This window comes from Lasioglossum baleicum, chromosome 14 (genome assembly GCF_051020765.1).
Source record: "Lasioglossum baleicum chromosome 14, iyLasBale1, whole genome shotgun sequence".
NCBI classification, from domain to species: Eukaryota; Metazoa; Arthropoda; class Insecta; order Hymenoptera; family Halictidae; genus Lasioglossum; species Lasioglossum baleicum.
In genome coordinates this window covers 11,571,994-11,599,901 of record NC_134942.1, presented here as the reverse complement: position 1 = coordinate 11,599,901, position 27,908 = coordinate 11,571,994, and the positions used below count along the sequence as shown (strand labels likewise).

At 37.3% G+C, this 27,908-nt stretch overlaps 2 protein-coding genes across 5 annotated transcripts in view; both read left to right on the top strand.

Annotated features, from left to right (window-relative positions):
- Positions 1-5,178, top strand: LOC143215706 (uncharacterized). Its single transcript, XM_076438064.1, has 3 exons — positions 1-4,140; positions 4,580-4,718; positions 4,792-5,178. The coding sequence occupies exons 1-3, from the start codon at positions 3,969-3,971 to the stop codon at positions 5,108-5,110; spliced, it is 630 nt and encodes a 209-aa protein (XP_076294179.1). The 5' UTR covers positions 1-3,968; the 3' UTR covers positions 5,111-5,178.
- A 5,741-nt stretch (positions 5,179-10,919) lies between these two features.
- The window catches only part of LOC143215824 (octopamine receptor beta-1R), a 222,576-nt gene continuing 205,587 nt past the window's right edge, over positions 10,920-27,908 (top strand). For 3 of the 4 annotated variants that reach the window (XM_076438363.1, XM_076438362.1, XM_076438360.1), the window contains exon 1: positions 10,920-11,283. The gene's annotated coding sequence lies outside the window, so the exon portion shown is untranslated. Of the gene's footprint in view, positions 27,082-27,908 lie in introns of all 4 variants that reach the window. The other variant, XM_076438361.1, reaches the window with a different exon arrangement.

Here is a 27,908-nt window from a genome sequence, read left to right as displayed (position 1 = left end):
CGATATATGAACAAAAATCAACGTACAGGTGTCAACACACATACACACACACACACGTACATTGTTAAGTGTATATGCGCGCGCGTGTGTACGATGATATACATACGAATACAATACTAATCTATGCTCTTAGGCCAGCACGTGGCTCGAGCAAGTAACATTCGAAAACACAGAGCTCAAACAATTCTGATCGCGTCAGCTCGGACCGAAAAGGGGTTTAATTGAAAACTTTCTACCATCTGCAACTTGGTGAACAAACACACATGTATACATCTCTCGATATAGCGTGTCCCAAAAATGTTGTACTTCCTTGTGAGGATTCCTGAGGTAATTTTGAGTAACTTTTTCCTTTGCAAAAATATTCTCCACGGCTTCGTTAAGGAGTTATTAAAGAAAAATGCTACAGTGGACAGGTTCCGGCTCGGCCAATGACAACGCTCAGTACAGTGTCGCCAGTCCGTCTCCTCTCCTTCCACTATCCCAGTCCAGCACCATGAACATTCTCAAACATCCCCCACTAAGACCGTAGAATTTTTTTTTGTTAAGGATGATGGAGAAGATGCATTTGCGCACACCCCTGAAGGGGGTAGCGTGGGGCTCAGGAGATCGGATGGTCGGATCCCCCACTACCCACTAAAAAAACCATCACCCAGAACTTGTGCCCTTTCCTCCAACAACTGCAGGCTCGTATGTGGAGCGGCCGGGGCCCCGCTCTTCGCATTTCTCCAGCCGCTTGATTGCGAGTTAAGCCCACGCCTGTTCTTGTGCCTATCACTAAGACTGTAGACTGGTCACGTATTAATCTGGTTATCAGAGAGGGGGTAAAATGTATTCCCCTCGATTTCCCCAATCTGGCGACACTGGTCCGGGCTTCCCCCACAAACTTCTCTCGCGTGCAGCGCGCACCTTCGTTACCATAGTAACGGCGCTTACTGGAAGGGGACAGTGGACGCGGTGGTGGGGACGGTTCCGCCTCAGTTGAGGCAAATGGGCCCACCTGGTGGGACGTGTTGTCGGCCCGGAAACCTTCTGCTGTCGCCGCGCTGTGATTGGCTCGTGTTTTTCGTGAATAACTATTAAACAAAGCCGCGCACAGCATTTTCGCAAAGGAGAAAGTTACTTTAAATAACCTCAGGAATCACATCCAAGTAAGTACATTTTTAGGATATTCTGTATACAAAATGAAAGTCTCTTCGTTTCGTTATTTGTCGGAGTACACACGAAAAAGAACAATAAAAACGAGAGAGAGAGAGAGAGATTTCGTGACGGTTGCGACAAACGATCGCGACAATATGCGAGTAAATTGTATATGAAAAACGGGTTGCGAATACTCCTTGTGACACGCGTGTACTTCTTCTTGTTTCCGGTTACTCTAGCCTGCGGTTGAATATATTTTATGAAACGGTATTTAAACGAAATACACTCTCGAAACACACACTGTACACGTACACGTACACACGCACACAGAGAAAACCGACTAATGAGCATAAGTAACGTTTGCATGCAAAATATAGAGAGTAAAAACAATTTAGTGGCCACGGATTATAAGGCGCGCAAAATCGAATCTTAAACGCGAGGGGGACGAGATAATGAAGGGAAAAGATAAAAACTAACACAGCAGAGTAGTTCTTTTTCTAACGAGCGAATAATTTTTTTAAAGTGATTTGACACGTAGCTGGCTAATTAGAAGTTACAATAACATGGCCAATATACTTTTATAAACTGTACAAAAAATGGAAAAAACACAGAGAAAATAAGTATTCACGCGCGTTTAGACATCAGCACTTTTAAAATATACTTGCCATAACAAATGCCTTAGCAGAAAAAAAAAATGAAATACATTACTGTACATTGAGGTACGAGTCGAGGAAGGTAAATAAAAAAAAGTATATATGTATATTTATATATGTAATATATAATATATATTTATACACATACACGTAAATATATATTATATGTATATGTATATGATAATTATAATAAGTACATGCAATGTCATTATACAAAAGAAAAACAGGATCAGATGAAAAAAAAGACGCGAGAGATCGACAAGTGAGCCAAACAAAAAAATAAATAAATAAAACAACCAATGCACACATCAAAGGTACATTAGTAGCGAAAGAGGGAAAATAAAAGAAAACGATATACATACACATATACCTTACGTTTAAACAAAAATGTCGAAGAACCGTTGATCTGTATAAAATGTACCCGCGAACGTTTCCTCCATGTATATTTTATACATTTAACGTTACACATATTGTTCAACAGAGAGCAAGCAGCAAGTGGTTATAACGATTAATTAAAAGGATACCGAGCAAAAAAAAAAATAATAATAATAATGATAAAACTAAACAGTGTACATGGAACCTCTCAGAAGCGCACTAAAATAAAAAAAAAGTACGAGATGACGATGCAAAGTGAGAATATATTATTAAATGTATTTAGATTAAGAAAGCAATTTAATTATTAGGGGACGAGAGAGAAAAAAAACAACCAAAAAAAAAAGAAAAGAAAAGAAACGATCATTATCGTGTATATAAAACATCGTTGGCAATATTCGACTTCGCCCGTCCATTTAGTTTCTAGACCACACACGTCTCTACGATTGTTCCTTTCGAGCCAGCATCGAATAGGTGTCAGAAACGCACGAGATCGAGAAAAGGAAAAGAGAAATAATAATTTTGCGCCTGTAATTCTTGTTAATCTATCGTTAAACACGTTGACATACATTTAGTCGAAGTGTTTTCCTTCTCGATGCAGAGAGAATAATATTATAATATTTTAAAATATATATCATTGTTTATGTTTAAGACACACATCCAAAAATATTCCGTATTTCGTTTTCTTTTTCTTCTTCGTTTTCTACGTTATTCGTACGTCGCGCGTTCTTGTATTTGCTCTGTTCCACGCACCAAACAAACAACCCCTTTCGCGCGGTCGATCCTTCGAGTTGCAGGAACAACGCGTCCCCGCCGTTGAACACACTTTGTACATAAATGTACCGCATGGTGTTTCACTGCATCATTTATTTGTAATGCATCCAAGGAATTCAATCAAAATGAATTTATAAATGAAACCTGTTGACGCTGTATTCGATGCAATTCAGAACTCAACCCCCCCAGAACCACCGACGACGACTATTCTAATGGGGTGGGGGAGAAATGTTCACCCCATTGTTTTTATTCCTTACTCAAAGAATTTCGTTTTTCTCAATCGAATTACAAAATACACCATAATTTACAGGAGGAAGGCACAAATTTTGAGTCCGGTAAAGTAAAGAGCAGTCGAAAGAATTATGTTCTTCTCATTCCAATTAGTTGGATAACTAAAATTTTTATTATACTTGCCTCGAAACTGTGTTTATGATTTTATTGGGCTCTAGTATTCATTTTAAAAAGGATTTTTTAGTTTCACTTTCACATCCTCTATTAACGTGGGAGGGGGGAGGCGATAAAATCGTCCACCATTATTTTTATTCCTTATTGAAAGAATTATATGTTTCTCAATCCAATTCGATGGAAAACTATAATTTTCTATAATTTTTCTAGTTATCAGTTAATTTACTCCGATATTCGTTAATTAGATAACGACGCAACACTCTACATCTACCCTTCTACTGTAATTTTTTATGAGACACACGTCAAGACTTATGTTTTTTATTACTATCAAAGGGTATTAATGCTAATAAGTAATTGTACAATATACGAACATCTTTACACACATTTCAAATACTCACACATTCTGTACAAAATTTATAACTATTAACTTAATAAATAAATTTCGGCAATGAGTTAGCTAGATTTAAATTGATATTACGTTTCGATACACTGCATTACCCAGTATAGTAAAAATTAAAGTAGATACAAAATTATTTATAGAGTCTCAAGAAACTGCGCGTTTAATTTGAAATTTCACTGAAATTTGAATTTCGACTATCGATTGCTGACTCGCACACCATTCGAGACATGGACACGATGTTAAACCAAAACAAAAATGTCGACGACTCGACGAGCTCGGAGGACGAAACAATAAAAAATGTGTTGAAGGAGGCGACAGATCATGAATTTTTAAAGGATATTTATTTTTCTGCAAAGAAACCTGACGATTCTGGAATTTCACAGAAAACGAACGGACAGAGTAAGTAACATAACCTCGTCATATTGGTCCTCCTAACCTCTGCATGCAAACAGTTGTATAAACCTCATAACTATTTATATAGAGACTGCGGATTTTATGGATTTATCAGATATCCCCTATGCACATACACAGATAGTTCTCTAGATTTAGGATCACAGTGTAAAGGTTTTGCACTCCGCATAATTGTTTAACAATGTATGTTCAAGGAAACTGAAAGAGTCCAGTTTCTTTTTGATAACACCTCGTATTTCTAATACATTTCTTGAACTGCACTCTGTGCATTGTAGCTTGCGGTTTGCAACCGAGGAGATCTGAAACGAAGCAGAAGAAATTCGTTTGAGCGACTGCAATACGCTCGAACAGGAGCCTGAGGGCAAGGGGTTAAATGAAGTTTTGTAAATTTACAATCTATAATTTCATTTCTTTTTGTTTCGTTTAGATAATTCAAAACATTCCCAGGAAACGAAACCCAAATCGTTAAGACCGGACTTGGAAGAGAAGGAAAGATTTGAGAACTTTGGAGTAACAGCAACGTTTCAGAAATATGTTGCAAAAAAGCTGGATGAGATAATAGAAAAGTAAGTAATCTAATTAGTTTCCTAAAATATGTTTGAATTATTTTCTACTAATGTGTGTCCGATTCTATTCTAGATCCATTAAAATCAAGAATAAACACCACAATTCTCTGACAACGGATACGGAAAGTACAGATAACAATTCTGGTATAAAGCTCCTCAGTTCTTCTGTAGAATTTGTAACAGCTGAGGAACAGCAAGAAAAACTTCCCCAGAAAAGGAAAATTAAAGTAAGTATAGATGAGGACGCAGTTATGCTAAAATGTAGAGAAGTTGCAGTGGATCCGGAAAAGATATTGTCAAAATCAGGTACCAAAGCTTGGACAAGCAAACGAGGAGAACCAGAGTTTAAATATAAAAAGTTAAAAAATGGTACTTTAGTGGAACAGACCTAGCGTTATTAAAAGAGACTTTGTTTTCTTGAAACTGTTTTAAGAAATAGAAATATACTTTGTTAAGGAAAGCTTAATGTTTTAAAATAAATTATTCCCTCTGTCAACCTGTGACTTGCTTTTTCGATTATTATCGTTTTATGCTCGAGTATATATATTTAAAATTAAGATCTATGTATTACTAATATAAAAGATAGAAAAATATCTGTATTATATAAAGTTAAGTTGTTTCCAACTATCTGTTTCTCTTACATTATGCGAGTGTGACTCGACATCGGAGAAAGAAAAATGTAAATGAAACGGGCTTTTATATGTGTTTGGTTCTTCCTTTATGTATTTAATTAATTTCGAGTTAAAATAGCTCCGAGTGCAAAGGGTTAATTGTAAGATGAAATGAAAATTCCCGGAACAATTATCCTACGCATAGAACATAAGTTATTCCACACAGAGTATACATATATAAGAATGCTAACACGCCCGAAGATTCGATGTGCCAACGTTTTCCTACCTTATCTTTAACATGGCATAGAACCTACATCACCGACGAGGTATCTCGTCGGTGTCTACATTATCTTTAGCAGTGTTTCCCCAAGTATGGTACACGTACCCTAGGGTTACAGGAAGAGTTTGGAGGGGGCATGCACTGATTCTAATACAACAATCCTGGTGCAGCGGGAGTCTACTGTTCTGAACAAAGGATGTACATGCACGCCTGCTACTTAATACCGATTGTTCTTAACGGGGGATATTCAGTGTTACGACAGTTATAGAAGGGGTACACAGATGTCGGAACTTTGGGAAACACTCGTCTTTAGCATTAAACAGAATCTACATCATCTTCAGCAAGAAACAGAACCCACTTCATTGTTATGGATCAATTGGCATGGACAGACATACATAAGAACGCAGACATAATATTAGTGGAGCCGAAAATAGATGTGGAGGTGTTCCCCCATTTCACTGTAATAACAGGACCTACGTCACCGGATTCCTGACAGAAACCTTCTCATCTCACCACGATACAATATTGTAATATTGCAATTTTCATTATGAATAATAAAGAATATTAGTTACAACAGTTAATGTGTTCTTTTTTACGCACTGCACATGAATATATATATTCGATAATAGAATTATATTAACATATTCGAAAATTTTGGATACACAAAACAAGAATCAGTTTTCGAAAAATTTTCGGCCGCCTGACTTGTTGTTGAGTCGTACTACTGAATTTCGTGCCACCTCCTTGGATATCATATTCTCCTAATACAAAAGTTGATTTTCGAGGTTTTCGAAAAAACTATCAGCTAGCAAATTCACCTTTTAATTTATATTCCCTCAGCTGACAAGTCTGCGCTTTGCGAAGAAAAAGTTTCACAGGGAAGCATTAAAAAGTCAATTTGTGATCCTTTGACAGCAGCAGTCGAGTCTCTTGGAAATCGATCGTAATTTTGAATATGTAAACGCAATGTTCTTTACTTCGCAGCGGGCGGAGCTCGATCTACATTCTTCAAGCTTTAATTAACTTCTCAGAAATTAAAGGGGCACCTCGTGAAGGCTTGAAAAGAGTGAATTTACTCGCAACCCTTAACATTTGTAACATGTTCAAGCTCTCACTACAAGTGAAAACTTCTAGGAAATTCGAAAAGTTCCATAGAAAACCACTGGAGTATCTATTTGCAGCTCCTTCGAAAATAATTCAGTCTCTCATCGATTCCAATTTCGTCGATTTTTCGTACTTAGCAACCGAAACTTAATCCGCGTTCTGAAGGTTCCAATTTCAGAGCTCGCTGATTAAGAAACCTTCACACTGAAAAGTCAATCTCGCTTCTGCAGGCAAAAAGGAAGATTGTGACCAACCATTTCTCTTCAAACATTACTCTACTTCTCCAGCTTCGGGCAAATCCTAGATTGATGAAAGAGACATCACTTAACAAAAGTTATTGAAATCTGATGCATGGAGGTGGATTAAACATTGAAAGGAAGATAATAAACTTCGTAATGATGATTAAAGCATCACAGCTTTTCCCGGCTTAGGTGAAAAGCTGCAACATTTTCCAGCATAAAATGGCGACTCTGCTATGTGAACCGTGCAGCAGACAAAGAACTTGGAGACTCAAATGACGCTTAACATTTTCCAGAAAATGAACGAACATTGTACCTAAATGCCTGCTGCATATAAGATACTGTAAATTTCGTTAATGAAGTTAATAGATAAAAGAACATAATAACAATTGTCTGCATCGATCACTCTTCCTTTAATTATTCAACCCACTCCTACAGTCATTAATAGACAGCAGATGTTTATGCAAAATAAAAATGTTTTACCCGAATTACAACAAACTGGAGTGAAATAGAAATTTATATTCTTTGTCAATATGGATAAAAGGTTGAAAATAATATAACAGAATTTTGAAATTCGTCTCATGTTTTCACTGTTTTAAATTACACCTACTCATTTTTGTTATAAATATATAAAGATCCGCTGTCTAGTCATTAATTATCAGTTGAGAATAGTATATTTCTTAACTCTTTTAGTATTTTTACAGTTTTACATTTTACTGACAAGAAATTCGAAATTAGATAAGGCATGACATGGACCACTCAGAGAACAAAATGGGCCCATCTTCCGCCATCTAGGGATCAATCCCCTCAAGCAGTTCATTTGGTAAAAAACTACTTGTCTCATAATGTTTAGCAATGCTGAAATTATCGATACTAATGAAATTTAATAAAAATCATAATTAGAACAAGCATTTAAAAATGAACATCTTGTGAATATGGTTTTCGAATCGAAAGAATTACGCGAATCTATTTGATGTTTCTAAAAAATTTGTTTTTTGAAATGAAAAGCATTCTTTTACCTTGAAAGCGCATACCTCAAATTTGGAATTACAGTTCGACATTTATTAAAGACGTAGTTCTTAATGGACTAATGAAAGCTGTCAAAGATATTTTCCTTTGACAAGGAATATTTTAGTCGATGAAATACTTGTTATTCTATGACTTTTCTTCTTTTTGGTTATAACAATTATGGTCCCTGGAAGAAACAATACGTCCCGTGCAACGACTCTGTCAGAAGTTTCGGATACACGAGCTTTTCGTTCCACTTCCTCCTCGGCGCTAGACCGTTCTTCGAGTCAAGTTGACAAGGTCAACACCAACGAACGGGTGTCTCAGGCTGGCCCGCCGAGCTGGGTGCATCGATTATGCATTTGCGACCCTCATTCCGCTCGAACCAGCGCAGAGACTTTGCCAATGGCGGGGCTAATCGGAAAGACGGTGCATTGCCAGAAGCCCACCCTATTCTCGCGCAGAAATTGCATCGAACTTTCCTCATATTCCGGGACTGCGGTCGTTCAACGGTGTCCCGACCATTTCCGGTTTATCGAGGAGTCCTTGTGCTCCGAGTATCAAGGACGTGCGCACTGGACTTTCACGGAGTTTCGGAACTTCGCTTATCGACCGATATTTTCATGGTGTTATCGATTTCTTGAATCGCTCGGCACTTTCGCTACTACCGTTTCTTCCGGCAACAATTTATACACTTTATACAGTTATTCATAGACTGCGGATGTTTATGCAAAATTAAAGTTTTCTACATCAATTTTACAAAACAACACACACAGGCCAAGGAAAAGTTCTTCTCTTCTTTAATAATTTTAGTGAGTTGAAAATAATACACTGGTGTTTCTAAATTCTCTTCGCCTCCAATCTTTTTTAAATTGGACTTACACATTTTTGTAATAAATGCATAAAATCCGCTGTCTAGTTATTAATATTCGGATGCTCGTAAAAAGACAGATAAAATTTTTTCATATTTGGAGCAATTAATTTACTACATGACATGTGTTTATGTGAAACAAAAATTAAAATTTTTATTTAAGAAATCATTTAGATCTTCCTTTTCTTTTTGAAGATTCTACTAAATTGAATATAATATGTATAACATATAGTATAACTGTTGGAAATTTCACCCACCTATTTTTGTAACAAATGCATAATATCCCCCCAGTCAAGTGGTAAATGGTAAAATCATTGTTAATGATCTTTTCTGGAAAAATATCTGAAACAACTAATTTTTCGTCTCTGATAGGAAACATTGATCACATCCCCCCTGTAAAACGATGTAAAACGAAATTAGTTCGTGAGAAGAATATCCTGTATCGCCTGAAGCGATTCCTTTAGTGAGGCACACGCCTTCCCAAGAAGAAGTATACCTTCATAGGAGAACCCTGATGAATGTTCGCTTCCGCGTTGAACAAACCGATTCATCAAATCACCTGCTACGCTCCCTGATTTTATTGCACACCATCCAGCGCCGGAAGATTTACCGTTGCAAGTTTTCTCATAAGACGCGGCAATAATACGAACGCAACGTTCGCAGTGAATCGTGAACAACGAGGCATGCAGTTGCAGCTGCATTCAAAATGTAAACGCGAGCGATTCATTGCGAATTTGTTTCAAACATCACAACCGAACCAATTAACACAAAGAAAATTTCACTGGCTTTTACACGAAAGTGAATAAATGTTATTCTAAGTTAAAAATATTGAGATGGTCTTTTACATTGTGTTCAAGTTCATTAACACTAAACCTACCGACCATCTAAAGTGACTGATGTGTATAGTATTATAAAAATAACAAGATTAACTTTATTTATATTTTGTGTGATTTTTACTATGAATATACTTCAATATACAGGGTCATCCGTTTTTAAACGGCCAAACGTTAACCAGCTGTAGAGGACCCCTACTGGAACAACTTTTACCCCTATCACTTTTATTGTTTCGGCCTTGATTTCCAGATAATTGCAAAATCTACTTATCTTACTTTTAAATTATCGTTACAGGCTCAGATAAAAAAGTTGAAAAAACATAATTTAAAAAATTTTTTATGATTCCTACCAATTACAATCTAAACAAATATTATTTTACTCATTCTCTATCAAACTAGTCGGTTTGAAATCTCAAAAGAAACCAAGTCATTTGGACCAATTTTAAAAAAGTTATGCGTCTTCTAAGAGTCTTCACTTAATATTATCCCCGACGGTATGTTAGTAAAAAGTTTATTAAAAAGATAATCAAAAACAACGGACGATTAGTATTGTCTCACCACTATATCATAACACTTCTCAGCAATCAAGCTTCTATTAACTTGTTCACAGACATCGTGCCCATCTTTTCCACACGTACCGCATCATGCTGAAAACGCTGAGTCAAAATGGTCTTAGTCGAAGTCCACATAAATGAATCGTTGATCGTGGTCGTCCCCTCGAGGATCCACGGTTCATTGAGCGGCCACATTACTCCCCACGACACGATTCAATACCAAAGAAAAATCGTCTACTAAACACAGATATCAATGAAAACTCAGCCGGTCGAATCCCAAGCAGACTTTCATCCCCAAATTCCCTCGGTCTATCAGTCGGGGGGTTGCACCGTGCTCCCGTACCGTCTCCGAGAATCCAGCCTTTTAAGAAACAGAAAATCCCGGCAAATCCTCGGGGAGCCCCTAAAACCTAATCCCCGCCAGGAAGTCCTGTCACGAACTACCCTTCGAGGGAACATCCGGCCGCGGGCGAGACGGCACGAGCGTGCCAAGAAAAATCATCCCCTTCGGGTCTGCCAATTAACCTTGCACTTGCCAGAGCGTCGCGATAAGCGGAGGAGGATTGCATCCCTTCCAGAATGCACCGCCGCCCCACTTTCCTCGCCGGCGACTTGGTGCAACGCACCTGCTGACACCGGAGGGGGTTGTTTTCGACACGGGTGGCGCCTTCCGCGGCGGTTAGGCGAACCGATCCGTGTCTTCCGGAAGCGGACAGTGCGCCCCGAACCGCTGAAACGAGCGGCCGGCCTCGCGGCTGCATCCGCGATCGCGTTTCTACACCGTGTGCTCCAAACGATGAATGAAAATGTGCCCTTCTGCCAACGGCTAACCCTTTTAACACACCAATCGGGGGTGAACTTCGTGAAAATACACCGGCGAGCAGGCCGATCGAAAGATACCACAGTCCCGACGGCAATTTTCAGACTTAACTTACGGCTGTGTCTTACCTGAAAACGGATACCTGTGAAAGGGGGTGGTTGCAAAAAGTTCGTGTGGTACATTAGTTAGCGGGGGTGAACGCGCGACCGGAGTCTTGATGAAGACAGCAGACCGCCGGTGCGAAGGTCAGTTTCCGGGTCGAAGTGTTGGGGGTTGGTTCTGCTAACAGAAAGGACTTAGTCAAATATTTTGCACTTTACACATTTTTTTTATTAACAAAGGTGAAAGTGTTGGGGGTAGGTTTTCTCTACGGGGGTGGATTGTGTCAGACATTTTCCATTTACCCTATTTTCTTTAAGAACAAATGCTCTGTATAGGGACTGCGGCAATTTTTCTGGTTCAAGATGTGGGGGGGTTAGTTTCACCGAGGGGGTGGATTTTGTGGGATATTTTTCAGTTTACACATTTCTTGTACATACATGTGTGCGTTGGTTTTACCAAGGGGATGAAAGGTTGGCAGATATTCTTGATTTTTCATATCTTCTTTAATTACAGGTGGCCTGTGTAACTTTAGAATTCATGAGACTGCGGCAGTTTCACAGGTTGTGAGGGGGTTGGTTCTTCCAAAGGGGTAGATTTTTGACAGACACTTTCCATTTTTCCTGGATTATTTAAATTCTTTGAGACTGTGGAAATATTCATGATTGGAAGTGTGGGGGGTTGGGTCTAGGAAGGGGTGGTTTTTTGTCAGATATTTTGCAGGTTTTCTGCATCATGAATTCTTTGAATAACAAGTGTTGTGTGTAGCTTTAGAATTCAAGAGACTGCGGCATTCCCGGTTGAACGTGTAGGGGGTGGTTTTGTCTAGAGGGTGACTTTTGGATGATGGTTATTGTCTTCTTCAGATTCTGCAATTTTTGAATGGCACGAGTGTTGTTTTAGAATTGAGACAACTGTGACAACTTTCAGGGCTAGTGGTATAGGGGATGGTTTACCCAAAGAGTATGTTTTGTGAGATTATTATTATTTTAACTAAGTTCATTGTTTTCCGATTGACAAATGCTTGTACATTTTCATTTGTGAAGAGATTGGGGAAGTTTTTCTAATTGAAAATGTGGGGGGTTGATTTTGAAAGAATTCTCTCTACGTTTATCATTTCTTTCAGTAACAATTTCTCTGTCTATTTTTAAAATGTGTAGATTAGAGAAAGTTTTTTAATTGAATGTTTCAAGGGTTTGTTGTATCAACAAGAAGAATTTTCTAACGCATTTATCATTCTCTCTAACATTCGCGTTGCTCGGAATAGTAAGTGTGTGCACAGTTTTAGAATTGATGCGACTGCGGCAACTTGCCAGCTTGAAAGTGTTGGGGGATGATTTGTCAAGAAGGTGGTTCTGTGAGATATTTATCATTGTCTTCGAGTTTTCTATTTCTTTCAATAACAAGTGTTCCGTGTAGTCTTAAGATGAAGCGAATGCTGCAATTCTCCAAGTTGAAAGTGTTGGGAGTCAGTTCTGCCAAGAGAGTGGACTTTCTAAGACATCTATCATTCTTTCTTAGGTTCTCATTTCTCACAAGTGCCCAGTCTCCAGAATAATTGCTTTAGGGGGTGGTTCTACTACGAGGGTAAATATTATAAAATGAACATCTTTTCTAGATTTCCCATTGTTTTTTAAATTACACATATTTTGGTACAAAGGACTAGAACTAGACTTTTCATTACCCAGAACATTCCACATTAGTTAGGGGTTGATTCCTAAGGGTTGATTTGCCAAGTACAAGTAATTATTCTTGGATCCTACATCTATGAAACTAATAATTATTCTGTGCAGTTTTAAAATTGAAACAATTCCAAGAACACCCCACATTAGTTAGGGGTTGATTTTTAAGGGATGATTTTGCGAAGTGCATGTTCAGTGCAGTTCTTGTGTCCTTCGTCTACTAAACTATCAATTCCCTGGTACACTTGATGAATAATTATCGCAGCGTGAATGATTTATCGAGTCAAGTTTCAGGGGTTGATTGCCTCTCTTATAATCGTTTCTTAACGCGAAAAGTTCTAATTCTACATTGTTCTGTAGAGAGTTTCTTCGCTGCTCTCACCCCTGATACCAGGGGTAGTCAGAGGGAAAGTTACCGAGTGAAAGTGACAGAAGTGTCTAAACACTGTTCATAAAATGAATTACGATTTCGCTATCGGAATGATTGTTGCAATCTTCAGATGTTTAGTTCCATTTTCAATCGTGTTCCACACATCTGGTATATGTTTCGGTGTATAAGACTGTTTTCTTCTTTGTTGTACTTCGAGAACGACTTGAGAGGGTGCTGGTTAAGTACTTAAGGATATACGAGGGCACTTCGGTGCTTCCTGTCTGCGTTCAGTTGCTTTCAGGGCTCTCGTTCTTTGATGTGAACGAAACGCTAGACGCTCGCGGTTTTATGTCTTCGAAGACAGAGCTGTCCTCGAAGTTTATGGCTGGGAATGCTGGGAAACTTTGAAGATTGCGGAAGAGTTAAATTGTACGTGTTTGTATAGGCCTTGTAGCTCGTTGTCATCCTATATGAAACTTTAAACAATACTATTATTTGCCTCGTACAATGAAAACGAGAGCTATTGTTGTTCAAAGTTTATTCATTGTACTGGAATTACCTCATTGATCGAAATAGGTCTCACAATACTTGTTTCGTAATTACCGAAGTTGCAGACATTTTGACTGCAATTTTGTGTTAAAATATACGTCCCAATAATTTCCTACAACAAAATACAATCGTGTACAAGTTACAACTAGACTGTAGGTCCTCGAACAAAAGAAAATTTTCTATAGATCATTTAGAGGCGTTAAAGATGAACAAATGTTTATTTCTTGTGTTAGTGATTCGAATATTTCAACATTAAACTAGAAACAATAATCGATTCAATTGAATTATATATTTTATGTTATATATGTCAGTTATTGTAAAATAAAATATTTGAAAATTTAATTCAATTTTTACGAGTCTGCTAAACCCACTCATATAATTATTTTAATTAATAATGACTTATTATTTGTGAGAGATTGTAAAAGGGGATTTAATACGTTAATGTAAAGAATGATATATGATGCACCAGTCTAATGAGTTCCAGTCCTGAAGTGAGGAAAATGTTCGACTATCTTCGTTTTATTTCGCTGGCTCGCATTGGACAGTAGATTAACCTTTTTCTGAAGTTTCACTCGGAGAAGTTTAGAGACCAACGTGGATCTTCAGAATTCTTCTGTCTCAAGCGCTCGTAAAATACGAGGCTCCCATTTTTTGGATTCTTCCTGTTGGCGGTCCGTGAAATATAGCCAGCCCGTAACTTTCAGATTTTTGCTCGACGAGGCACGGAAAATATGCGAGATCTTTTACACTTTAGAGACGGCGTCCATTTGTAAATTTCTTCCAGTTTAATGTGCGTGATATATTACATGCCCATTCTACTAATTCCTTTCGTTGCAACAATGCATAAAACATGCGGATGCAGACGCAAGCAAATACGCAACGTCACGTTTGAAAATGATGCCTGACGGATTCATTAACATGATAACTGTTCGAGCTTTTCCAAAGGCTATTCAACAGCGGACTGTTTCTCGTATCAAAATCCACCGAATTTCCAGTCATTCTGCTTTATTTATGAATCATTTGTTTGTCGCAAAATAGAATTAACACTAAACCTACCGAGCCTTAAAAGTAACTGGTACATATGTTCTCTTATAAAAATGACAAGATAGATTCTATTTACACTTTGTGCGGCTCCTATTATAATACGTGCTCTACTAAAGATATTTGTACGATCAATTATTATAAAATCATTTTTATTATTTCAATAAATGTAAAATAATAAATCTGGAACACCGATCATTTTGACCGGTGGTGGTAGGTTTAGTGTTAAATAGTTTTAGTCTTAAAGTGTGAATGTTTATGGCGTATTACTTTTATGGAGTATTGAGGTTAGAGTCTGCTATGGTATAGTGTGATTAATTGATTGGTAGAGTTGTAAAATTTTGCTCTTGTATTATACGAATATTAATGTCGATGTTAATGCATATATTCATAATTACAAAAATAGGATGGGACATTTTTAATCTTCAAAGTGTGTGGAAGTTTATGGCGTATTACCTTTATGGAGTATTGAGGTTAGGGTCAACTATGGTATATTACGAGTAGGTGGTGGGTAGGGGTATCAAATTTCGCTTTTGTTAGCTCGAAGTGTGTAGGACGTTCGTGTTACACAATTATTAATGTTGATGTTAATGATCATATTCATAATTATATTGAAATTTAGCATGTTTATTGATTGAAACGATTTGTTTGATTGCGGGCTGTAGATATGTTATAAACGAATTTTGTTGGACACGTGTAATAGACAGCTGAAATAACCTTGCAATATGACAATATACATATGAATATTTTAGTTACAAAATTATTTAATATATTAGTATATGTATATTCGTATACATTTTTTCTTTTGTTCATGGACTTATGACTTAATGAATTCTTGCTCCATTTTAGTAAAGTCACTACTACATACTGAGATTACTACTTTTATTCCTTTCTTAGAGGATGTTAAAATTACGATAAATAGGTAGTCATTTTTTATAACGAAAAGAAGGCGGAAGTTGTTTAACAGAAAAACTTTAACAACTATTTTCTTTGTTGCAAACAATTTTGCGGCAAGTTTCTTTTACAATTGTCCACCGATCCAGAGGTGTAGATTCACCCCTAGACCATTACTGTTTATACAGCCTGTACATATACGTTCCGTATTTATCGCTTGAGAACTTTTCATTGGCGATAGTTATATCCAGTGTATGATTCGGGGTCAAGGGTCACTGCTCCTCGATTTTCCTTGGTATCTACGCTCCACGAACGATACTCAGTCTTCCTCTGAAGTCCAATGAAAGATTCAGGTGACCATAAAAGAACATCGACACATCTACTTCAAAGATTGTACATCATAATGGGTTGGAACAACCCTAATCTAAATCGTTTCTCACGAGATCAACCAGTTTAGTTGGAGAACTAATTTTTCAATGAGAAGTATCGATTTTTACGAAACATTGTTATACAAAGTCACTTTCATGAAAATATTTGGTTAAAAACATTTTTAAAAACTGGTCGAAATAGAATTATTTTAATTGATTGGGTTTGTTTCTCCGGATGATAATTTAAATTGTGAAAATAGTAAAAATGTGTTTGAATACGCATATTGATAAAAACAATGAATTTCCACACACAAATAATAATTAAAAAATAAAATTAAAATCGAAAGTTGACGAGATGAAGTTTAACTTGATTGACTTCAAGTCAAGTCAAGATGAAGTTTACTAAAATGACAATGATAAGAAAAGAAACAAAAATTATGGTAAATAATGTGGACAGTATATATTTAACTAAATATACTGTTAAAATATCAGATTGATTACCGTCACTCACCCCGTTATTAATTCTTCTCCAAAAGAAATTCACCCCGTCAGAACTATAAAATCTCGAACAAAATAGCGCCCAATCGTTCGTGATCGGTGTCGGCTCAAACGCTATAAATCAAGTTTCCCGTGTAGTGCGTACACAATGCCCATCTCGCGTAATGAATAGTTCGCGAGTATTTAGTATAATGAACAGTTCCGTTCCACTCGACAGTCCGAAATAGCGATACACACTTCCGGCGATATCCGATTGGAGCTCGCCGCCGTACAAAATGGCCTTTCGTTAGACATTTTCAACGCGCGCGTCCTGATCGCGAAATTATGCAAACGTTTCGTTGTACAGTTCGCGAAATAGCAAAGGCACAATATTAGGTCATCCCATAAGTTCGTGCCGATCTTTGCGTATAAATTTCATGCGTCGATTTATAAACTTTGCGGCGACCAATGCACTTAAGCGTAGCTGTTCGGGAACAATCTAGAGAAGGTTTTCGTGGCTATAAGATCGTGAAATAGTAAACACAGTGAATACCTTCCACATTTCTAGCAGTGAATAATCATGAGCGAAATGCGTATCCATTTCCGACATCTCGTGTTCTATAAATTTCGGGAAGGAAGTTCAGTAACAATCGCCACGAACAACATATGCGCTATTTACGGAGAAAGCGTGCTTTCATCTCGTGCTTGTAGGAAGTGGTTTCAACGTTTTAGAGGTGGGAATTTTTGTTTAGATGACGAGGAACGTTCCCCGAGCGTCTTTTTCAGACAGACGAAGATAAACTTCGAGACCTTGTACAGGAAACACGAAATTTATCAGTTGAGGAGATGTCAGATGTTCTGAAAATACCTCAAACAATTAAAAAACGAAAAATAATAATAATATAAGCAATAAACTCGTTTCCAGAATTGCAGGGGTGCGGGATGCGCGTTCTCTTATCTCGATAATACAATGATGGGAATTTCAGTAGTCAAAAGCGCTAGATAGAAGATCAATCTAGGCCACAATCACTCTCGGAAGTCCTATTTTTACGTTTATGAGGCGTAATTTGCATTATACGGCAGCATGTAGCTATGACAATAGCTACATGCGCAATTGTATGCTTCCGAATAATACAAATTACGCCTCGTAAACGAAAAAAAGGACTTTTGAGGTCGATAGCGGCCTAGATCGATCTTTTATCTACACTGATGATTGATCTACAACAGTTAATACGTCAACGCTTGCATAGTTCTTGCGAATGTTGTGCAATGCTCGATTGGAACGATTCGAGCTTCCCTAGTTTCACAAACGTCATCGTGGCTTTGAACGCGGTTCTCCGTAGAATTTGTGTTTAATTACCACTTTACCTACCGGACCCCAATTAATAGAAGTTCCAATAATTGTGCTGTACCAAAAGAAAGCATAGAAATTTTCTTTTACATTGCAATCTTAAATGAAACTATTAGATGACGTTATTGAAGGTGACTTGTTAGTTCACAATGAAAATTAGTATCCGAATTGAAATCAGCAATTTTAGAAGTTTGGGAAAGCATACATCAAAATGATATAAAAAATCTAGATAGAAGTTTACCAAGAAGGAACGATTGAAGTGGTACAACGTAAAGTTGTAAAAATTGTGTAATTTTGTTGAATTCTAATACTTTTCTCATTTTATATTCAAAGTACCATATCATCTTGTCCACACTAAAAGTCAATTTTTGTAGAAATAATAAATGGTTTGAACGAGTTATTCAATTTTTAGTATGTTATATAAACGTCAATGCCTTATTTTGTTGTATATATTCACTTTCTACGTTTATATATGTACAAATGAATGTTCATTGCTAAAAACCTTGAGGTGCCTTATCATTTTTACCACCAGTTTAGCGTTTTTGACTACTGAAAAACCTCATTTTTGTATTATCGAGAGTATTATCCTTGCAATCCTGGAAAACGAGTCTACACCCTTAAAGGCATGTTTACAAAATTAACATGCAACTACTCGAAAAACGGCACGAATTTATGGGATGACCTAATATACCGATATTATTCTGCGAATGATCAAATTTCGATCGTTTCGCTACACAATGAAGTAAACGGGCGACGAGAGCGATATATGTATAGAACGGCATCAGGCCAATTGGTAATTGTTCCGGTTCATTTCGTAACCGATAGGCGTTACGCACCTCCGCAGAGGCGAGCGTGCTAATTGCTAGCGGTAATTAGCGCTGGATGGGCGAAGTTACGCGCGACAGTTGCCGCAAATCCTTTCTGTTTTGTCAGAGCGCGTCTCGCTTTTGTTGAATAGAAATCGGTCGCCAGGGGACATGCCTGAATCCGACATTGGTGAAATGTGCTCTGATTGTAATTGATTGTACAAATAATTACACCTTGTCATACCGTAGAAATATTGTTCATAAAATTTTGCATTTCCCTGCAGGATGAATCAAAGAATTATTTCATTTTCTTGGAACTTCATGACAAGTCACTTATTACTACAGTAGACTTCGGATTTTATGCATTTATAAGAAAAATGAACAAGTGCAATTTAAAACAGTGAAAATATTAAAAGACTTTAAGAGTATTAATATACATATTTATACAACAATATAAATTTATACTTAGTTCTTGCGTCTTGCAATTGATCCACAAACTTTTTATTTTTATAACATAACATCCGGAGTCTATTTATAACTAATGCTGATGAGAATTATTTTCTTGTGTTTTTGTATGTACTAATTTGTAGATTGTATGCATTTATAGTATTTACACATTTTTCAAATAAACAGGAATAGTAAGAAACATTAATTACATCTGTACTCTATGCTTATGATATAAACTTTTATAATAGATCCATTGAATTTGTTCATCATCCTGATTTTTATGAAATAATATACGAAAATTAGTCAGTCTATGAGCATTCAAATATAAAGGAGTAAGAAGATTAAAGGGTTCAAGAATACTATTATCAATAATATATCGAAACTATTAAAGAAACAATTCAATTCCTATTTGGTTCCTATTTTGCATGAAAATCCGTAGTTTTTTCATTAGTATTTGCAAATAATTCCTGTTTCTTGCAATGTTAATACTATTTACTGTTTCATCCTGCAGTCTGATACTTATGAAAGAAATTGCAAATAGGAAAATAGATTTCTCAAAAATGTCAAAATACATATATTGTTTTTTGTTAAATAATTTTTGGTATTTTTAAAAGCCAAATATGCATTTTACTGAATAATTTTTATTTTACTTGCCTCTACTTAGATAATTAGAGAATTTAGATTAAGTAGATAAATGAATAATTTTAATATTGTACTGAATGTGTACACCCTTGTTTGCTCTGTACAATTAGGAGAATCGTATCGCCAGTTTTCTTTCAAAATGTTAATCTTTGATGGCCCGGAAACTTTCAAAAATCTTTTCAGTAGCGTTCCCTTTGCTTTCGCCAGCAGAGAAATTTAATATGCAGCCATTGTGTGCACTTCTGCTTTAGTGGGCTATGAGGTTAGCTTTTTCCGCGCTGCCTTTGCGTGGCTTTCTCCTAGAGCATTCACATGAAGTGTTTAAACCTAATTAAATAAATACAATCTCGGGTGGATCAGAAGAAGTCGATTAAATTTCGTAGAAAATCTCCAAGTAAAAACAAACGACATTTTGCTTCTACTTAAAATCGGAATGTATTACTGCTTTCTAATAAAGCGAACCGAATAATTAGACAAGATATTCTTCTGTGCGAAATATTCCATCACAACTAGAAATTTAATATGATAAAATAAAAATGGAAAAAGATATGTAAAGTATGGTGTAAAATAAAGTATGGTGTAAAAGTTGAGGACAATTATGAAAATATTCGATGTAGAAATTGTGATTCAAAAATATCAAAGGTAATGGAAAAGTTAAAGTTATCCTCTATAACAGTAATTTAACATTAATTTTTGTTGTTGCTATTTTTATTCCGGTAGTGTTTCGTGACGTTACTTCATTATATAATTTATATGGTAAACATACAGAGCGGAGATCGTATAGCTTTGAAATTGAGGAACATCTGTTACACAGAAATTTAAATAAAAGTTTTCTGCGCCCCGCATAGTACGGTTTCATATATTAGCATAAATTTATGTAATCCAGAAGTAGCCTTAATGTGACACACTTTGGCGCATTGTGGTATATCTTATGATAACTTATAAATTCCAAATAATTATATCTCATTTCTTGTTCTATTATATTAATCTTTCATCGACACCATTATTCATATCATTTTGATAATTTCAGAATAATCATTTTCTTAAAAGTACAACATTATATTTCTAGCATGTTTGCAGCTGGCATAATTTACCGTTTGATTATTTACTTCAATTAATTACTGTAATTTCCAAATTTCTTATCTTGATGGAACCAATCATCAAATTATTTTTATTTTATTCTTTGCACTGTCCGTAATGCAGCACAAATAATTGAAAGTAGCTTTCAAATGTTCGAACTCGTACAATTTATAATTGTGTGATGTACAGGGTGTATAAAAAGTAATGCTTATCTGTCCTAGGGGTGAATCTACACTTCTGGATCGGTGGACATTTGTAAAAGAAACTTTCCGCAAAAGTATTTATACCAAAGAAAATTGTTAAAGTTTGTTTTTGCATCAACACCTTCCACTCATCGAAAAAAGAAAGAATTTTAAAGGAACCATATGTTGCAAACAAATAGTTCTTGAGTTACACGTATAGACAAAAATCTACTGCTACACTCCACCTGACCGTGTCGATGAGACAGAACATAATCGTGTGCATGCCTCGAGACAAACGAAATTTAAAGGGACATTCATTTAAAAATTTTTTAATTTAAAATCGTCGTCCCCCTGTCCATTCAGATCACAAATTTCAAATTGCAAAATATGAAAGAAAACGTTATATCCATTGTTATACATAAGAATACTAATCCAACATTATAGAATACTAATGTAAAGTCAAGGTACTTACAATTTTCTCAGAATCTTCTGTTCCTTCGTCGGTTCCACAAGAAGACACAGCCATTTACGTGAATACGTCTTAATAATTGTGAAGCACAAAACACGACACTTCTACACAATTACTAAACACTACACAACAAACTTTTCAAAATTGTGACAGCGCAAGTGGGAAGAACTTACTCCGACCACGATCAAACTAGTTCTGCGATTGTCATTTTTCGTGATTGGTTAAGGGTGGATTTAGGTAGGGAAATGTAGCTTTTGTTAATTGCGCGCTGTTGCGCCGAAAGGACTTTAGGTTGAGGGGTGGGGAAACTGTCAAGGAAATTCCTTTTCTTATTGTCTTCGATCGTTAATGGCGTGATTCATGACTGTCGGGGTTGAAGTTGTCGGAGCGCGGTGGTTGTAAAATAATCGGCCAGTTTAAGTATAAGATTTTCTTTCTTATTATTTTGCAAGCATTATTCAAAATATTGTCCAGATTATATAAAATATATCGGTATCTAATCAATAGACAGCGGATTTTATGCATTTATGACAAAAATGAGTAGGTGTAATTTCAAATAGCAAATTAATTAGAAGAATTTAAGGGTGTATAGTGTTATATTATCTCCAACCCACTAAACATATTAAGACAGAAAATAAATTTCTATTTTACTCGTGTTTGTTGCAATTCAGGTAGAAAATTTGTATTTTGCATAAAGATCCCCTGTCTACTAATCAATTATTGAACATTTAGATCCTTATTTCGGCAAACCATTGGAAAACGTGGCTAAAAATGTAGTAATTAAAAAAATGTTTTCATTCCGCGTTCTTTAACATTATTTCGCAAATATTATACTTATTGTATTTGTACCAATTTCATGTACATAAAATGTCAAAAATCATAGGGAATGGAAATATCCTAAATCGAAAGAAATGTTTAATTTTTGAGAAAAAATCCATGGAAAGAAATCATGCCTCACAAAAGGCGCGATTATTAACCGCGGGGCCGTCGTTTCTTCGAGCTTCCATTTTATTCATGGATGGAAATGTATTCGCGTTAACTCGGGAGTCACGCTAACGCGCCGCGCGATTAATAGTCGCGAGTACGAAAAACATGAAGCAGAAATGGAAGGAAGAAAAGAAAGGACACACGTTCACCGAGAAGAAAGAAAATTTCTTCCTTGCTGTTCCGAGGCTGCGGCAACTTGGTTTCGCAGTTTTCCCGGGGACGCGAGACGAGAGCGGGAAATAGAAAAGGCCGTGTAATTAACCTCCCTTATCTTGAACTAATTAAACGAAACTGTTGGTGCGTCCATTTTCGTTCCGCGGCCAAGTAAATTGCCTTCAGTTCGCATGCTATGAAATTGGAATTGAATCTGGCTAGGTCGACACGTTAATTAACATCCTGTCCGTTTCGTCCAGAGACGTCGCTTCTTTCGGAGCGCTGTGGAAAAAAATGGTTCCGGAATAAATTGTACACGTCACCAGTCCCAGACACGGGAAATGGCGCGACCGCGTTCCGATATCAACGTCTTCTTCCGAAAATTGCACTCCGATAGCTTCGTGTTCGCTTTATTATACACACTCTCCTCGTATTGCTCGCTTTATGCACGTTTTATTTTCTCGAATGTTCAATCATCGTATTTTCCAACCACGACGCATAGAACGTTCGAAACAATACGTTTCACGACCACGGTAGTCGGCGTCTAGAAAATTAATAACACGAGAAACGATCATTTCTACTGCTTCAATTCGTTTTCTAGTTGCTCCGGGTTCGATATTACTCCAGAGGAATTTGAGCTAACAGTATTCGTGAAGAGATTACGAATTTTCAGACTGCGTCGTTTTATGCAAAATAAAAATTGTACGTATAACTGTAGTACACAGGAGCTAGACGTTTATTTCTGATTTTAATAATTTCAATAAGCTAGAAGTAATACAGTCAGATTTTTAGATTACCGCATTTTAAAATCCGCAGTTTAGTCACAATTGGACTGTTATGGAAAATAAAAATTGTGTGCTTCAATTGCTACAGCCAAGAGTGGAATAAATATTTATTAATTAGAAATAATATATAATATTTTGTAGTGTATTCTCTAGACTCGTTGCAACACATGATTATGTGAAAAAAATAGTAAGAATATTTTTTCATAATAACTAGACAGCAGATCTTTATGCAAAATAAAAATTTTATGCCTGAATTAAACTAAACTGGAGTGAAATGGAAATTTATTTTCTTTCTTAGTATGTTTAATAGATTGAAAATAATACAACTGTATTTTTAAATTCTTCTGTTTTTGCCGTTTCAAATTACACCTATTCATTTTTGTCATAAATGCATAAAATCCGCTGTCTAATAATAAAACTAGCAAATATCGTTTTCAATTTCTCAAGATTTTTAATAGGAGCAATTTTTATTCAACTCCTGTTTAAAAGTATTTCTTTTGCATAAATTATTGCATAATTATTATCTATAGATTCGCTGTTGGGTGCAGCGATAGCTGGTCTTCTGTTTACGTGTCTCCGACGGCAATTTCGACGAATCCGTGATTGGCCGGGCACCTCGTGGAATTTTTCGGAAACCGAACTTTTCGCCAGGACCAGAACTCGCTCGTTTCCGTTATTGCGCTCGCTCGGCTTGATGGCGTCCCGAGACTAATTCTTTCCGGAACGAGGCTTTGACTTTTACTGTCTACCTCCTCTCCGAGCCACGTCCTCTATTGGACGGACAAATTGAGAGAAAATGAGCCCGGGCTGCGCTCGGCTCGTCGCGAATCGGAGGAGATCGAGCAATACTGCGATTGAAATTGAATTCGACGAATAAAGGACCGCCCCGCGCATTTACTGTATCCACGTGGAGGTAGAGCAGATGATGATGACTTATGCTAGCGTTTTATCAAACTGTATGTTGTCGAAGACATAGCCGAAAGAGGATTTGTCCTTAAGAATAACGAAGTTATTATAAATGTATGAATTTAGAAGTTTCAACTCATGTGGCCTGGGTCTATTTTGCTCTAAAATATCAAAATTGTCATTGAAGTATGTAAGAAAACGCCGTAAGGAAAAACGGATTTATTAATAAAATTGGACACACGGATACGACGTGTTTGTCATTTCCTGATTGCATTAAACGAACAGCTGCTGCCTTAGAATTACAATAGGAATGTTAACGTGTCTGCAAAAAGTATCGCGAGAAATATGTCGAAAAAATTTATGAATAAACCACAGTGAATAGTCCTAAACACTTCGAAGTATACCGAAGAGTGTGATGTTTTATCGGGCATGTAGTTCGGCCTATTCGTCGCGGGGGATCGCATCGGCCCGAAGGAAATCGCGGCGCGGAAACGTGGCGGCCGGTTTCACATCCATTCCGCGTGTTTTATACTCCGAATAACGTCTATCGATTGACACACATTTCTTTTCCTTCCTTTTCTGTCGTCCGGCCGTACCGTGTGGGCGAACAGGCTTCCCCGAACCCCGAAAACCCTACACCCTCCCCCCTCTCTCTATCCCTGACTTGATCCTTCTGCCCGTGAGATTGAATTCTGTCCGATTTATACGACGGCGTTTAAAAGTTCGGGAAACCGTCCGACGTGATCGCGTTTCACGGCCAGTAATTTCGGCATGGGCCGTTTCCGGGCTAGACAGCATACTGATTTACACTGCCAGCGGAAACTTTCGCGGCACTCGAAACGCTTTTTACAAATCCACTGGTCACGGAGAATGGTGCGACGGTTCTCTGCATTTTACTCCATGGTCGCATGTTCATTAGGAGACGTTTACGTTCCAGCTGCAGTAGAGGGTCGAGCACAGTAGTGCGTTTTCTCGAGAAGCTGGCAAAATTTTAATTTCTTTAGAGTATAACTTCCTACTGCTGTAGCAGATTCGTTGGGTATGCAGAGCGTCCCATTTGAAGTTTCCTATGCGATTATTTCACGTGCTATGGCTGCTTCAACAAATGACAAGTGAAACATAGGGCAATCAGCCATTTGAGGCCAGTGGTCAGCCATCTTAACCGTTGTTATTATTAATACACTGTCTTCTAAGTAATCTCGAGCAATTTATTTTAATGAAGGTTGACTGAGCACCCTGTATCTAAGGGATCATCTCATGGTTATCACAAATTCTCTCTACGTGGACTCACTTCTGAAGTGTCGAGGTTATCATTATTATTTTATAAGGATGTTTTTATCCGTATAGTTATGCAGTCCGTAACCATCGAAGGTCAGTCAGAGTAATCTATCACCATTCAAAACTTGCCTCCATTGAACGCTCTTGAAGATGTTCAGAATCTCTTGTGTTTATACAGACGACCATCAGCAACAGTATATTGATTCAATCTATTGCTGGCTGGTAGTTTCGCTCTTTCAAAAGTTGCACGTCCACTTTGCTGGATGACATCTTTGATGCGAGTCTCTGATACGAGACTTTGTGTTATCAAGAGCAGCTTCCTCTTGCTAAACTTCTTTTATATGATTCCACAAAAGAAGGCTGAAGGTGTCAACGTCTAGAAATCTTGGTGGAACGGGGATGCTACCGTGGCATGCCTCAATACGTCGTAGTGACACCATGAACGACAAATACGTTGCAAACAATATTTATAGTATTCTCGACAGTTCTTGGGAACTTGACGTGTATAAGTCAGGTTTCCTGTCAGGAAAGCTCCATTTATTCTTGATCTATTTCATGATCCTGACCTATCTTTATATTATAATACAATTTCTCTACTATTTCGTGCACTGAAGGATGAAAATGATCCAAAATGTATCGTGTTTGGACTCATTTTAATAAGGAAAGTGTCGCCAGTATGTTGGAACCGTTTCACAACGGCACAGCCTAAAACAAAAAAGTATTGTTTATATCAATATATTGTTTTATTTTTACCTTTAAATGAAGCTGTAGCAGTGTCCGCAAACCGTAGAATAGTGGTTACATTCCGCGTCCTCGGAAATCATAGAGAAAATGGCGAGGGTAACGCGGTGTCGCTTAGGAATCGCGATCCCGTTTCGCAAAATGTTCGCTCGAACATGTTAGTTTCTTTCCCGGTTTAATACGGTCCGTCGGGTCGGGTCGGTGTTCCACGGATGCGACGCGACGCGATGCCCGGCGTCGCAATTAAAGGCCCGAGAGCAGAGCACGGAGCAGCCCAGAATTTCAGCTGGCTCTTTCATTATATCCGGTGACATGCAACGACGCGGCCACTTCGTGTTTCCCACGAAGAAAGTATTTCACCGTCACGCCGTGTAATTCCGTCCCGGCCTCTTGTAATCTCCCTCGCAAATAGGTTCATCTTCGTGCAATCACTTTTTAAGTAGAAACTACGGCCTGCTCGCTGAACAAAGTTTTTCTTGAGGCGAGCCGGAGGGAGACCGGGCTCAGGATGAAGCGATTTCTCATCGATGCACTTTGTGACGGAAGCCCCCAGCGTCGCGTCGTTTCGCGCCCGTCCAACGATGCGTTTGTACCGCGAATGATGGGACAACAGAGATTTATGGAGACAAGAATCGATTCTAGAAACAACTGATCTTCGATCTTAGTAATTCCGAGCAAATTAGATCGACACTTTGACTGTACTTGAAAACTTCGGAATGTCACTGGCGATGCATCGGTGAGACAATACATATTCAGGGACAGAACTCTCTTGTAATTAATCATTTTTTTGTGAAAGTTTTACCTTCATATTTGTGACATTCTTCTGATTAAAATGATACCAAACTCGATACAATTTTTATCATATTCACTCGTTTAATACAAGATATAGTAGAACCTCGACTATACGAACTAAGCAGTAGAATATGTATTCTGGACACCAGTCAGTTACACAGAAAATTTGTTTTGTATCACCACTAAGAGTAGATGAAATTTGAAACTGTAGAAAAATTTAAATATGTCAATGTGCTATTTAGCATCTATTAAAATTATTAAGTGAAGAAATAACATTCTATTTGATTTCTATTTCTTCCAATCGATGTCTAATCATCACAATTTTATCGTTTGTAATGAAATAATCCAAGCCAAATAAATGTTGAATAAAATGGTAGAACTTGAATCGGTTTTCAAAACCTTACATATTTAGAATTATACATATAACTAAGTTATTTTCTGAAACGTCTGAACAAAATGTCGCTCTATCGCTCAACCTACACGGTTTAAATTTTAAAGGAAGCATACCAAATTTCACCAAGGATCCAAAATCCTTAAGTGGTACGATACCAGCAACTTTCTTAGCTGTTTGCCCCCTTTGTTGTCTCCAATTTAAACTTTCAGTCGCTGCGCGCGATCGACTTTTTTCTCTTTTTAATTATAAGATGGAAATAGATTATACACTGTGACGAGGTCGCATCGCGCAGTCGGTTTTCAACGGAGAAACATTTCACTCGCATTTAATTCCAGCTTAATTGGTCATCGTTCTTCCGGAAACCTGCCCCGAAGTTC